At 34.5% G+C, this 14,790-nt stretch overlaps 2 protein-coding genes across 2 annotated transcripts; both read left to right on the top strand.

The window, feature by feature from the left end:
* Positions 1-1,094: 1,094 nt before the first annotated feature.
* Positions 1,095-8,046, top strand: galcb (galactosylceramidase b). Its single transcript, XM_026286102.1, has 17 exons — positions 1,095-1,276; positions 1,395-1,463; positions 1,560-1,623; positions 1,704-1,817; positions 1,954-2,093; positions 2,189-2,227; positions 3,019-3,149; positions 3,288-3,443; positions 3,578-3,702; positions 3,807-3,934; positions 4,216-4,305; positions 4,429-4,518; positions 4,810-4,954; positions 5,057-5,240; positions 5,705-5,868; positions 5,962-6,038; positions 6,194-8,046. The coding sequence occupies exons 1-17, from the start codon at positions 1,145-1,147 to the stop codon at positions 6,338-6,340; spliced, it is 1,995 nt and encodes a 664-aa protein (XP_026141887.1). The 5' UTR covers positions 1,095-1,144; the 3' UTR covers positions 6,341-8,046.
* Positions 8,047-9,525: 1,479 nt separating this feature from the next.
* ak7b (adenylate kinase 7b) lies at positions 9,526-14,790 on the top strand. The gene is made up of 18 exons (XM_026286101.1): positions 9,526-9,635; positions 9,809-9,988; positions 10,091-10,199; positions 10,321-10,415; positions 10,516-10,626; positions 10,774-10,857; positions 10,941-11,029; positions 11,106-11,196; positions 11,307-11,384; positions 11,486-11,635; positions 11,752-11,880; positions 12,402-12,495; positions 12,570-12,698; positions 12,807-12,860; positions 13,347-13,544; positions 13,976-14,196; positions 14,335-14,493; positions 14,578-14,790. Exons 1-18 carry the CDS (start codon positions 9,546-9,548, stop codon positions 14,611-14,613), a joined length of 2,097 nt encoding a protein of 698 aa, XP_026141886.1. The 5' UTR covers positions 9,526-9,545; the 3' UTR covers positions 14,614-14,790.

Here is a 14,790-nt window from a genome sequence, read left to right as displayed (position 1 = left end):
GCCTTAAAACTGCTATTCAATTTCAAAAAGCATGTAGCTATATATATATTATATATATATATATATATATATATATATATATATATATATATATATATATATATATTATATATATATATATATATATATATATATATATATATATATATATATATATATATATATATACACACACACACACACAAACATTTATTTTATTTTTTTCATCAGAATCAACTACAGTTTTACAGATTCATATATCTGGATGTAAGCCAACATCTGACATCAAGGATTTGTTTATATACATTTTCTCTTCTGTTCGAGAGAAAGAAAAAAAAAGTGTGAGCTCAAAAGAAGCATTCATCATAAAACTTCATGGCAATTCTGTCTTTGAGTCAACATGCTTTTAATCATTATTTAGCATTTTAATGTTACCATACACGTACAAATATATTATATTTAAGCCTATATACATAATACTGTATATTTATAATAAATATATGCTTTACAGTTTTAAATTAACAAATACAACAAAACATTGCAGGAATCTCTAGAAAATACTTACAGACGCTGAAATTGTTGATTGTTGCTTTCCCACCAAAATGATGTCACTTCCTGGAGGACGATGTCTTTTATTCATTAAAGGGATTTTGCACACTAGACTAGCTGTTAACTACAACAAAGACTAAAACAATATTTATTTGAAACGTATGACAAGAGAAAGAATAATTACGAAATTTTGAATATTTCCTAATGATCAGAGCTTTTATTTTTATTAACACCACACCACTTTTACTTTTACATAACACCAGGAACAAGGCAAAGATAGGTAAACATTAAAATAAAAGAACATTAACTTTATTAAATAAACTGAAGATTACCCGGAAATCAATGTTCACATAATATATTCCTAATATATATATATAATTAGGAATGACTCTTTTCTAAACGCAGATAATATAATAAAATCAATTCGTTTTCACCTAAATGGTTTACTGTGGTAACCAGTATTTTTTATCACCCAATATAAACCACGCCCCCGTAGATGACGCGTGTCCCCTCTGACTGGAGACGCTTGTGGTGGGCGTGGTTAGGTTCATCATGGCACCGCCCATTGCGGAAACTGCAAGTCAGCTGATAATGTTGGAGGAACGCACTAGTAAGAATGAACATAGGTAATCAGTTTTTGAGTATTTTTCTCTTTTTCAGCATTTGTTTAGGTGAGGACTACGATTTGGATGATAAAACTGGATTAGGACGATCGTTTGATGGCATTGGTGGTTTAAGCGGTGGCGGGGTGAGTGTTTTACTTTAGTCCGCTTCCTTTTTCAGAGTTTCTGTAGGGCTCAGTTTACAGAAAACGCTAACGTCTTCATAACAATAACACTCAATGTCTTATAAATGTTTTTTTACAGGCGACCTCGCGTTTGCTCGTCAATTATGCTGAACCATATAGGAGTCAGATTCTAGACTATCTGTTCAAGGTGTGTTTGCTTAGAAAGCAATCTGATCAGACTATGTTTATGTAATATTGTGTATTTACATTATAGACTGTATACATGTCAATATGTATTTAATAGCCTAAATTTGGAGCCTCATTACAAATCCTGAAGGTTGAAATTGGAGGTGATGCTCAGACTACAGGTATAGAGCACTTTCACTTTTAAAACTTATGTGGAGTGAATGTGTTATCCATATGACCTATTTAATGTAATCATTTACAGATGGAACTGAGCCATCACACATGCATTATGGAGATGATGCAAATTATTTTAGAGGATATGAATGGTGGCTAATGAAGGAAGCCAAGAAGAGAAATCCAAACATCACCCTCATAGGTAAATAAATAAAAAATCTGTACCAAATGGATCAAACAGGGCAAACATCCAAAGTACTTAAAGTGTTCTTGTACTAATGCATTCAGTTCCAGACTGTTATTAGTAGTTTTCAACTTTAATCGTTGATTTTCAACAGGTCTACCATGGGCTTTTCCGGGATGGGTTGGAAATGGTGAAAACTGGCCATATAGTTTCCCTGATATTACTGCTTCTTATGTGGTTTCCTGGATTCTTGGGGCCAAGCAGTACCATGACTTGGACATTGATTATGTTGGGGTGAATGCATCTCATCAATTCCAATAAACTTTCAGTTTTTCTGTGGCCATATTCCTCATTAAAATAAACATCGGATTAATTTTTTTATTGCACAGATATGGAATGAAAGGAGTTTTAACTGTAAGTACATAAAGGTGAGTACTGTCAGAGTTTCATCTTTCATAATATTTTTTTTTTATTTTTATTAAATACTCTTCATCTACCGTATTTGTATCCTGCCTCCACAAATTCTGTTGCACTTCTTAACATCTGTTAAATTAATAATACTCTAGTGTATAAAAGTTTGAGGTTGGAAAGTTTTATATATATATATATATATATATATATATATACTTCTGTCTGGCAAGAACACATTAAATGCTCAAACGGTGTAGTAAAGACTTTTATTTCAAGTAAATACTGTTCTTTTTGACTGTTCTTTTAAACTTTTTATTCATCAAAGAAAAAAAAAACAATTTCCGCAAAACTATTTTGCAGCAAATCCATTTTTAACACTGATAATAATAAGACATGTTCCTTGAGCACCAAATCACAATATTATAATGATTTTTAAAGGACCATGTGACAGTGAAGACTGAACTGCTGATAAAATGTAGCTTTAAACAGGAATAAATTATATTTATAATTTATTTCAATTTATTTCAAAACAGATAACATACATTTAAAATTGAAATAATCTTTCACATTATCTATGTGTATATTTGATCAAATAAATGGTGTGTAATATTAATAAATGGTAATATTCAAAAATCTTACTGACCCTAAAATTTTGAAAAGTGAAATGGTGTCCGTTTTATTGTTACATTGTTTTTTTATTTTTTATTTTGCATTTACATTTGCATTTTTGATACATAGACAGCATGTGAAACTTAAGTTTAGGTCTAAAATGGCCATGTATATTTTCTTTCTCTGCAATGTTTGCTAGCTTTTGCGATATACACTGGATAAAAGTGGTCTGGAGAGAGTTAAAATCATTGCAAGTGATAACCTCTGGGAGCCGATTACCTCTGTTGTAATTGCTGACAAAGAGCTACAGGAGGCCGTTGAAATTTTAGGGTAAATTTTTTTCAAATGTACTGTACACATTCCTTTTTTAAATATGCATTCACGGGGAAAAATACACAGAATGACATGTAGATATGTTTAAAGTGTGGTGATGTGAGATCCTGAATGTTAGAATGGTTTGACTGACAGGGTTCATTATCCTGGCACCAACACTGTGCCTAAGGCCCTAAAGACTGGCAAGAAACTATGGTCTTCTGAAGACTACAGTACCTTTAATGACGATGTCGGCGGAGGCTGCTGGGCCCGAATTCTCAACCAGAACTACGTTAATGGCAAAATGACAGCGTATGACAACTCAGATTTGATCTAAATCATGTAGCATTTCCCAGTATATAAGGAGAAATATCACACATATAAACATTCAGACATATAAACGTGTATATTCAATGATGAGAAAAGCGGTTTGTGTTTGCTTTTAGGACCATATCTTGGAACCTTGTTTCTAGTTATTATGGGGAGCTTCCCTTTGGAAGGGATGGACTAATGACTGCAAAAGAGCCATGGAGTGGAAATTATGTTGTCGAGTCCCCTATTTGGATCACAGGTAGTGCATTTTTATATACTCTATATATGCATAAGTATTATATGCATAATATAAATAATGTGTGATATAACTATCAAAGTTTTTGATTCATAAAATTCTATAAGCCCACACTACCCAGTTTACGGAGCCTGGCTGGAAGTACCTGCAGACAGTGGGACACTTCACACATGGTGGAAGTTATGTTGCATTAACAGATGAAAGAGGAAATCTAACAATAATCACTGAAACTATGGTGAGAATTAGTATAATGTTCACTACAATTCAAAAGTTAAGGGTCACAAAGGTTTACATTTTTTAAATACATATTTTTGAAAGAAGTCACTTATGCTTGGCAAGGCTGGTGAGAACAGCATTTATTTGAAGTAGAATCTTGTCTCTTTTGATCAATATAATGTATCCTTGATGAATAAAAGCATTAAAGCATTTCTTTTGAACAGTAGTGTACATATATCCAGTTAACGGTCTTTATATTTGTACGAAAACCCATTGCTCCATTTTATTTAATTTTTTTAGACCCATGATCACTCCGTGTGTATAAGACCTCCTCTGCCTCCATATGATGTCACTGCCCAGAATGTCACCTTCCACCTGAAAGGGACCTTTGTATGTTTTTGTTTTCTCCCTCTATTTTTTTGTGGTTTAAAGGGTTAATAATAGATAAAATGACTTTAAATTTTCATAATTATTTGGAATAACTTCTTTTTTCTTTTTTTTTTTTTTTTACAGGCTTCAATCGGTGAGCTGCAGGTGTGGCATTCAAAGTTTGATTTCAAGACAAACAAGACGGTCCTCTTCCAAAATATCAAGCCTATTAAAGTAAGTTTATACATAAAAATCAAGATATTCATGATATAATCTCTTTTTAAAAACAGTTACACTTTATTTTAAGGCATAGGCTACTTGTTACAGTGTAATTAATTGTGTAATTATACACAATTAGTTGTTATTATAACATAATTATGATATAGTATGTTATTATAAAATATTCTGAAGTTGTCTGGGTTCTTAAAAAATATGAATAGGTTTAATAAATGATTTTTCTAAAAATTATTTACTTGTTATTTGAAATCTAATGTAATATCTCTATGTAAACTGTGAATGCTGTAGGTAACTGAAGGGTCTTTCAGCATAGAGCTCGATGTTGATGAGGTATATACATTTACTACTGTACGAAATGGTCAGAGAGGGAGTTACCCAGATCCTCCACCCTCTGCTCCCTTTCCTAAATCATACAAAGATGATTTTGATGTCTGTAAGTAGCTCTATTTTCAATCTCTTCCCTCATTTAATAGTTATTCTAATACTTTTCACACAGTGTGCACAAATCTAACAACTTTGGCTTCCTGTATCCCAGCTGGAAATCCGTATTTCTCAGAGGCTCCAAACTTTGCAGATCAGACGGGGGTCTTTGAATACTTCACCAACCTGACAGATCCTGGACCGCATGCTTCCACTCTGCGACAGGTGGTCACTCAGCGTCCAGTGACCTGGGCTGCAGATGCTGATCAGACAATAAGTGTTATTGGTGATTATCAATGGTGAGGACTTTATAACTATTAAGTACGCTGCAATTAAAAAAATTGGTGTCAGAAATTAATAATTGAAATCAGTAAGGATTCAGTAAAAACATTTATAATGCTGTTCTTTTCTTTTTAACACTTATGATAAGAAGAAATATTTCTTGAGCACCCAATCAGCATAATAGTATGATTTCTGAAGAATCATGTGACACTGAAGGCTGTAGTATTGGCTGCTGAAATCAAAGGAATAAGTTACATTTTAAAATATATTACAATGGAAACAGTTGTTTGAAATTGCAATAATATTTCATAATATCACAAATTGTTCTGTATTTTTAATCAAGTAAATGTAGCCCTAGTAAGCATAGACTTATTTGAAAAACATAAAATTAAGCAACAAAACTTTTACACTTTGGTCATGTACTTGCTTGAGAAAAATAGATTCTATGCAGTTCACAGCTGAATACACTTATGATTATCAGGAAAGACCTGATGGTGTCATGTGACATATACATGGAGTCTGTGCACACTGGTGGAGTCTTCATTGCTGTCAGAGTGAACAAAGGTGGAGGTGTTGTCCGAAGCACAAGGGGAGTCTTTCTCTGGGTCTATGCAGATGGCACCTACAAAGTCACAAATGACCTCAGTAAGCATCTGGATAATAAAAGCCTTGTTTCCCTTTTTCCCTACTGCTGTAAGTTTGACTAAGCCAGGTCATATTTGCCATTTGATTCAACAGATGGAATGACGGTTCTTGCTGAGGGCCTGTCTGGAACTAGAGCACGTGTGTGGTACACACTGACCCTTACAGTCAAGGTCTGTTGAAATATATTTGTAAATGTTTCTAAATATATTTATTGCTGAGTTTTTCTTTTTTTTAATTTTAGTTCTGTCCATTGTTTCTTGAATCTAATTTTGCTACACTGTCAGATTTGTGCTTCAGTTGATCTGTCATTTATTCTGTGTTTTAGGGAAACTATGCATCAGCAGATCTCAATGGCTATCCCCTCTGGAAGAATACAGTGCTCTGGGAGCCACGACATGGATGGGCGGCCATAGGCACTAGTTCATTTGAACTCGCACAGTTTGATAATTTTGCCATAGAGGCCTTAACTTGATGGTTTTTGATTTGCCACTGTTGTGACACTGTAAACTAGCAGACTGGAATCAAACAGGTGTGTGACTACTGTGATTACTGTGAAATTTTACGAGTTGTTAATTTTTAAGGGAATCATATGATGTTGCTAAAAATAACATTATTTTGTGTATTTGGTGAAATGAAATGTGTTTCTGCGGTTTAAGGTTCAAAAGACACATTATTTTTATTATTTTACATAATTTTCCCCATACTATACATTATTGTTGCTCCTCTATGCCCTGCCTTTCTGAAACGCAACGATTTTTACAAAGATCATCATTATAAAAAGTGAAGCGTGCTCTGATTGGCCAGCTATCCAGTGTATTGTGATTGGCTGAATGCCTCAAGCGTGTGATGGAAATGTAACACGCCTTAACACTGTGATGCCAAGTGTCCTGGTCAGAACAATGGCGGAACAAGACATTAAACATTAAAACCCATTAACAAGACATTTGTTGCATCCAGTGAGGACATAATTATGGATTATAATGACTTATACTGTCTTTTTATGTGTTGCATTGCATCATGCCATGTAAACATAAAACCATTGCTGGATTTGTGATTGGAGAAATGACAAACAACAAGTACTACTCTACACTGCTCAAAATCCGCTTTTAAATCATCAGTGACAAATCCTTTAAATATGTAAACGTACTTACAGACTGTGAGTCAGAACAGCTGGCATTGTAGTCTTCTTTCCCAGGATCAGGAAACAGTCCTCCATAAAATGTGCTGCACACATCTGAATATCTGGGTTGAACTGTTCTGGAACAATGTTGTAAATACAACTTAACCACTGATTTCTAGTTGTGTCCTCTTTTGAAAGGCTAAACAAAGTATTTTCGCTTTCGCAACAAAACACACTACATCTTCACAACATGGCGGCAGTGGTGACCAATATTATGAAGCTGCAGACTCGGAGCCTGAGCCTGCTGCATCTACAGTCCTGCACCCAGAGTCCCACATTCTTAGCCGCCTCGCAAAATACGTACAGTTGGTCGATTTGTCTAAACCTCTGTGTCAGTTAGGTTTAGGGGCGGGGTTAGGTGTAGGTCATTCGTACAAATTCATAGGAATTGTGCAACTCGTAAAATACATACGATTTGGCAAAAATCGTATGAATTTGTATGAGTGTGGTCGTACGAATTAGCCACCTCCTAAAATATGTACGAATTGCCGTGAGATGAGGTTGTAAGGGGTCTGAGAATGCGGTACTCTGCAGCTTCATACTACGCGTGGTGACAGCAACAATAAAGTTACGCCTTCTTTCTTTTCGTGAAGTTTTGGGCGGCATTATGCAAATCATCCCATATCATGACATAGACGTGGGGCATGTTATAACAAGCTGTTTTAGGAGGCCATGGATGAGTCTTAACTTTTATAAAGAATATCTCTTAGGTTTTGAGACTTTAGTCTTTGCAACTTTATGTATCTTATCTATTCACGAACAGCTTGTAACACTCCAAAGAGAAAGAAAACTTGAAATCGCATCATATGATCCCTTTAAGGTTTCAGTTGCATCTACAGCCAGTGTGTATTAATAATAATTAACTATTATTATTATCATAATTATCATTTTGGTTGATTTAAAACATCTAGAAAAATGACAGTGTGACTTTTGTTTTCTTTTTTGTTAATTTAATTTGAATGTATATATATTTTTTCTAATAAATGACTGTTAAGCTGGAAAAAAAAGATCTTGCATTGTGTCATTTAAAGCAGGGAGAGCTGTACAAATTTGTGACAGTATATTCATGCTAAAGCACTAATAAATGCTTTATAATTTTTCAATTCATTATGAATGTCATGCCACACTCCTAAATGTAAATGAATAGTGAAACAATATTTGTAATTTTTATGTAATGGTGATTTGAATAAAGGAAATACTTAGCTTAAAAGGTGTGTTGGGGGGGGGGGGGGTTCACAGTGTTCACAGTGTTAAAGAGATGGATTCTACATGCTAAACATGGCCAAACTTTATTTTTTATTTTTTATTTTTTATAATTTGGACAAATGACCGAATTTCTGTGCTGAAAATCTTACTTCCGGTTGGTACAAGTTTCTCGGAAAAGCATGCACACGTAGACCATAGGAGAGAGCGAGAATGTGCACATCAACAGACTTCATTGGGAAATCGTCGCCAGCGCTCCTTGGGATTTGTTTGAGAATGTCTCCAAATAAGTGTGTTTTTGGATGTGAGGGAAAGTTTACAGTGATCAGAACCCAGCGTTACATGAATAGAGGATGCAGTTTGTTTTTTTTCCCGGGGCAGCAACGGAGTGTAGCATTGTGTGCTCGTCGTTTCAGCCTCCAGGAGCTCGGCTTTTTCTGGAGAGAATCAGAAAGCTGTATTTTTCTGTTATAAATATGATAAAACTAAACTAAAATTTTTGGAGATATGAAGGATGCAGTACTACTCTAGGTACTCAAGATTAACATGAGATTAGGTGAAAACTGTGTTATGTTATGTTATGTACCCTTTAAGACATTGTGACAGTATGTTGAAATAGGCTTATTCCAAAACATCACACCTTTCTCCTGTGAAAAAAAATATGAAAAAGTTATAATTTTGTTGAATAATGTTAGTCTACCTGCTTTAACCAGCTTGATCCAAGTCTCTGCCCCATCAGTGGTTAGTCCAGATGATCAATTATCTAGCTCAGCTTAGACCAGATAATGACCACAACTGACCAGCATGATCAATCACACACAACCACCTGCAATCAGAAACATGTAATGCCATGTCTGTGAAGCAGCACAGCAACATTTAGACTACGGAGAAATATCCATGTTTTATGCGTTGTTTTACATGATTTGCGTTAGCTCATAGTAGTATGATAAATATAACCTTTTATATAAGGCTAAAGCTAGACTTTAACTGAAACAGACGGTCAAAATAATGAATCACTGTTAGTGAATATATTCGTTTGTCTGCATTTTGTCATCTAGATTCTAGACAACACTAATATTATTTATTTTTATTTTAAATTGTATTTTTTTTTATTATTATTACTATTATTTACTTATTTATTTATTTTAAATGATTTGTATTATTTATAGAAGCTTATGTTGTAAAAACTATTTAGTGTCATACCACTGATCTATTTTATAGATCAGTGTGTCATACGCACGTTGAACCACGTGAATACACCTGTTTCCTAGCAACAAAACAACAACAACACGGAATGGCAGCCAAGACTGTTGAGATGCCGCAAAACGCCAGACGTGTTTTTATTAACGATATTGATAAATATACATCGAAAAATATTGCAAGGGTAAGATTTATCAATTGCAATATTATATATAGAAAAACTGTGTCACATGTTTTAGCTTAATAATTATAGACACTGCTTGAAATGAAGTGTCGACTTGCAGGGCAATTATGTCCATACGTTACAACAGTATCGTTAACGTTATATATTGTTTACCCTTATTCTCCTGTTTTTAGTTTTTAGACTCATGTGTGGTTGGTGCATCTCTTGTGGACCCTGGAGAGGCTGATGTGGAAGAAGATGACGACAGGCTGCATGATGAGCAACCAAAACTCAAAGGAGCAACCTTCCAGATTGTGGGAACTGTTTCCAGCCAAACAGAGGAGGCGTGCAGTTTCATTGCTGAAGAGTACAGCGTAAATAAATCACAACTAGCCTACAGAATGCAGAAGACATTAATTTTATAAGTTGTTGCCAGTTGTATTTTTATTCACCAAATACCTTTTACTCCCTAACAGAACTTGAAGCGAGAAGACCTTCTGCATCATCTAATGAAATGTGATGTGGTCATTTATGATATTACTCAGAATGCTGATCAGATAGATGAAGCCCAGTGGGCTGTCTCAGGTATCACATTTTTATTAAATCAATGTGCACTTCTTTCTATTTATTTATTTATTTATTTATTTATTTTTTTGAGCAGATGCTAGTTAAATTTTTTATTTTTTTTTATTTTTTCAAATCACAGCTCTTTATGAAGAAATGGACCAGTTTTCTGGGCCCAAGATGTTTATCCTGGTGTCAACAATTATGACGTGGACTATGACTAAAGCAGCTGATAAAGTAGGAATAATTAAAGTTATCAAATAAGTACTCTATTGATCACCACGAAACAAGAGTAAAAGAAAAAAAAAAAAAAATTATATTTTTAACTCCACTATAGGATTATCCAGAGATTCCTTTTACAGAAGAACACTACAGGAGAAGAAAAGCTCACCCCAACTTCCATGATCATATCGGTTTGGAGAAACTTGTGGTCAAATTAGGCAAAACTGTAAGCAAGAATCGCTTACATTTAGAAAAGCAACACAATATTAAACAGCTGTATACACTATTTGTATTTGCTAATAACATTTGCAACACTTCAAGTGAGAAGTACTTAAAAGTCTGAAGTTTATATTTATTTTTGAATGATTTTCAGAAAAGCTCCCAGTTCTCTACATATGTTGTTGCATCAGGGCTACAGTATGGAATGGGAGAACACATCTTCCATTTATTTTTTAAGGTAAATCATATGCACATACTTTAAAAAGTTGTAATTACTTTGTGCTAATTAAAGTGTTGAAGCCAAATAGTTGCTTCGTGTAGATGTCATGGTTGGGCGAAGTCTCCCAGGTGCCCATCTTTGGAGACGGCTCCAATATTATCCCCACTATTCACATCAGTGATCTGGCAGGGTAAGTAATATTGTGGAGCTTTTTATGAAAACTAAATTACTGGCCATTTACACCCCTTTGATTTGGATTCATGAAGGATCATCCAAAATATCATTGACCACAAGCCGAAGTCACAATACTTTGTTGCGGTTGATGATTCCAAAAACACAATGGAGGATATCATAAAGGTGAGAATTTACACTTTCAGTATATATATATATATATATATATATATATATATATGTATGTATGTATATTTGAAAATTAATGGTTCTCATTCAAAGAAATCTTCTTCCAGGCAGTATCACTTGTGCTTGGACCAGGAAAAACTCAGAATGTTTCAAAAGAGGAGATTTATCTAACACGGGATCTGACGGTTGTTCTGACATACTACAGTGAAGATTATCAATATTGTACAGTTTTGGTTATGTAATTGACAATTTTTTTTCCCTCTTTTTTTAAATTTTTTTTTTTTAGCAAACAGATATTGATTCTTTGCTTGTCAACCTTCGTATTGAAGCAACATATCCAAAAGAGAATTTTAACATTCAGTGGGTGTCAGAATCTGGCATGGTTGAAAACATTGAGCAGATCACTGAAGAATACAAGCAGACAAGGGGATTGTTGGTACGCTGAAATACTCTTGCGTTTGTGATACTTCCTCTCTGTCGAAGATCAGAGTTGGGATCTTTGCGTTTCATCAAAAGTTTTACAGTATAAACACCTGTTTATATGTGTCTCAGCCCCTTCGGATCTGCATCCTGGGACCACCTGCTGTTGGGAAGAGCACTATAGCGGAGAGGATATGCAAGCTTTACAAACTTCACCATGTTAAGCTTAAGGAGACAATCACTGAAACATTAGAAAACCTGGTCAGTGTTGTACAACACCTAGAATTTATTCACAACCATCAAAGCATGTTCATATAATTAAGATATTATTTAAAAAGATAGTTCACCCAAAAAAAGAAAACTGTCACCATTCACTCACCCTCAAGTTGTTCCAAACCTGTATGAGTTTCTTCCTTATGTTCAATATATCTGGTGATATATATATATCAAGATAATTTGACAAATGTTAGTAGCCAAACCTGACTTCCAGTAGTGAAAAAAACTAAAACAAACATAGAATCATTAGCTACCATCAACTGTTTGGTTATCAACATTCTTCAAGATATCTTCTTTTGTGTTTAACAGATACAGATGGAACACCATGAGGGTGTGAGATAAACGATGACCAAGTTTTCATTTATGGGTGAACTATCCCTTTCAAAAAAAGCAAAATAAAAATAATGCTGAAGTAAATAAATCATTTCTGTTTTTAAGAATTGAAAAAAAAAAAAAGATCTTTAAATTGTAAATATTTAATACTGATGATTCATCTAAACAATCAGGAGTCGTGTGTTGGAATGGAGGATGAGGAAAATGATCAGAGTGAAGCTCAGGAGTTTCTGGACACTCTGAAGGAAAACATGAATCAGAATGGAGGTTGTATATTTGTAATGTGTTATGTGATATATATTGAGATTATATATATTAAGATTTTTGTTTTTGTTGTTTAGGACGGCTAGATAACCAATATGTCATTCGTATAATGAGAGACAAACTCAGGACTAAACCCTGTATGAACCAGGGCTTTGTTTTGGACGGTTTTCCAAAGACTTACGAGCAGGCGAAGGAGTTATTTACTGGTGAGAAATATGCCCCTTTTAAGGTGCTATATTAACAAATTAAATCATTATTCTGATTAATAATACATGAGTTTTGATTTGCTGCATGATTTTTTACATATTCAACAGGTGATGAAGAGCCTGAGGACTTGCAATCTAAACACGAGAAAAAGATCATCCCAGGTCTGTAATTAATTAATGTAAAGTATAATGCAGATTAGAAATGCCTTTAATTATTAGCCTTAAGATTTGAGTCTTGCATGACTGATTCAAATCTTATAAAATTCATTTAGCTACACAAAGTGTTCAAAAGTTTAATAGTTGTAAAAGGAATCTCTCATACTCACCAAAAGTTGAATTTATTTCATCAAAAATACAGCAAAACAGAAATGTTATTAAAATTTTATAATACCATTTGGCTAATTTAATGCATAAATCAAAATATTAAGCCCTTTCAAGAAAAACTGTACCATGCAGTTTTTGAATGAGAAGGCTGTGCAGTCTTGTTCAGCTGAGCTTTATATAATGTGAACATTTTCAGTGAGATGTTATATTTGTAGACATGAACTGAGAATATGACACCCACAACTCATTTAAAAGATATACTTTAACATGTGGCTTTAAACATCGCTATGACACTATTAAAACATTCATCTGTCTCTTTTTCAGAGTTTGTGTTCTTTGTCGACGCCACTGATGTTTTCCTGAAAACCCGCGTCCTGAATCTACCCGAGACTGTTGTAGAAGGAACCTCATACACTCCTGAACAGTTCCTTCGCCGCTTAGCCAGTTTCAGAGAAAGAAACGTAGAGGATGAGACGTTGCTGAACTACTTTGAGGATCTGGAGATTCATCCTGAGCACATGGGTAATGCTAAAGGAGAGAAACAAATCACATTTTAATGAAGTGCAGTAGTACTACATCTGTTGATCTAACTAATACAGGCTAAGCATTAAGGTACAATCACATTTACGAATTTTCCTGGACAAAATCCAGACATTTCAATATGTTGGTGGGTTTTGATGTGAGAGAATGAAAGGAGACGGACTTGGGCATTGTTCTGGTTTAGAAGTGACAGCTAAAATGTTTTAATGAGGGATTTGTTTCGTACAAACATGCAGCTTTTCATTTCACAAGACGTTAACTGTTGAACTGAAGTCGTGGATCACTTTTTTTTGGATTATTATGGTGTTTTTATCAGCAGTTTGGACTCTCATTCTGACGGCACCCATTCACAAGTGTGGCCTAAGTGTTCAAATACCTGCATATCTATTTTCCTTATTTCTCTTTTATTTCAGAGATTACAAGCAATGATGACAGTGAATACCTGCTGGTCATAGAGAAGGTTTGCAAAAAGGTGGGCAAACCGAAGAACTATGGGATAGTTTTAGAAGAGGTTGAGGAAGAAGAGCGGCGGCAAGCAGAACAACAGCTAAAGGAAAGGGCAGCACAAAGAGCCGAGGCAGAGCGGCGGGAGGAAGAGGAGGCCCAACAGAGAGATCAGCGCTGGGGGGAATGGGTAAGCACCTGCATTCAGTCTTCTGATAACCACAGTGGATTCAGTGCATTTTAAGTTGTTATAAACTTTATCAGTATATAAAAAGATTCTAATCTCTTCTTGTCTATGAGATGTTAGTGTGTGTTTGATTGTTTTAAGAATCATCGACTTGAGGAGGTGAGGAGACAAGAATATGACCTGTTGGAATCTCAGTCAGAACTTTTAAGGAACTATCTGATGAAGGATGTGATGCCCACTCTCACCCAAGGGCTCATCGAATGCTGCAGAATACGTCCTGACGACCCCATAGACTTCCTGGTGGGTTGGTCATCTTAATAATACTTATAGAGTCATTTGTTTTTCTGGATGAATTGTAAAATTGTCACTCTTTGTATCTTTCAGGCCGAATACCTTCTAAAAAATAATCCTGAAGGGTAATAAAACATGGACATTATTTGCCTTGGGGTTTCAGCAGCAAGTGTAACTTCTGTCTTAATGTTGATTGAAAATCTAAATCTTTAATACAGTCTGTGATTATGAATGAATAATAATATTTCAATGATGCATGTAATGAACAAATACAATGCAAATCAAATAGAAAACACATTTCTTTCA

Source organism: Carassius auratus, chromosome 17 (genome assembly GCF_003368295.1).
Source record: "Carassius auratus strain Wakin chromosome 17, ASM336829v1, whole genome shotgun sequence".
Classification (NCBI taxonomy): Eukaryota; Metazoa; Chordata; class Actinopteri; order Cypriniformes; family Cyprinidae; genus Carassius; species Carassius auratus.
The sequence above is the reverse complement of the archived record's forward strand: the minus strand, read 5'-3'. Positions and strand labels throughout refer to the sequence as shown.

Bases quoted from the DNA above. Each gene is read 5' to 3' on its own strand.
- ak7b (XM_026286101.1), top strand. From the start codon at position 9,546: ATGGCAGCCAAGACTGTTGAGATGCCGCAAAACGCCAGACGTGTTTTT. The intron at 12,699-12,806 runs GTGAGAAATATG...CATATTCAACAG, and splicing joins GGCGAAGGAGTTATTTACTG to GTGATGAAGAGCCTGAGGAC. The intron at 13,545-13,975 runs GTAATGCTAAAG...CTTTTATTTCAG, and splicing joins GATTCATCCTGAGCACATGG to AGATTACAAGCAATGATGAC.
- galcb (XM_026286102.1), top strand. From the start codon at position 1,145: ATGAACATAGGTAATCAGTTTTTGAGTATTTTTCTCTTTTTCAGCATT. The intron at 4,519-4,809 runs GTAAGTTTATAC...TGAATGCTGTAG, and splicing joins AAAATATCAAGCCTATTAAA to GTAACTGAAGGGTCTTTCAG. The intron at 5,869-5,961 runs GTAAGCATCTGG...TTGATTCAACAG, and splicing joins CAAAGTCACAAATGACCTCA to ATGGAATGACGGTTCTTGCT.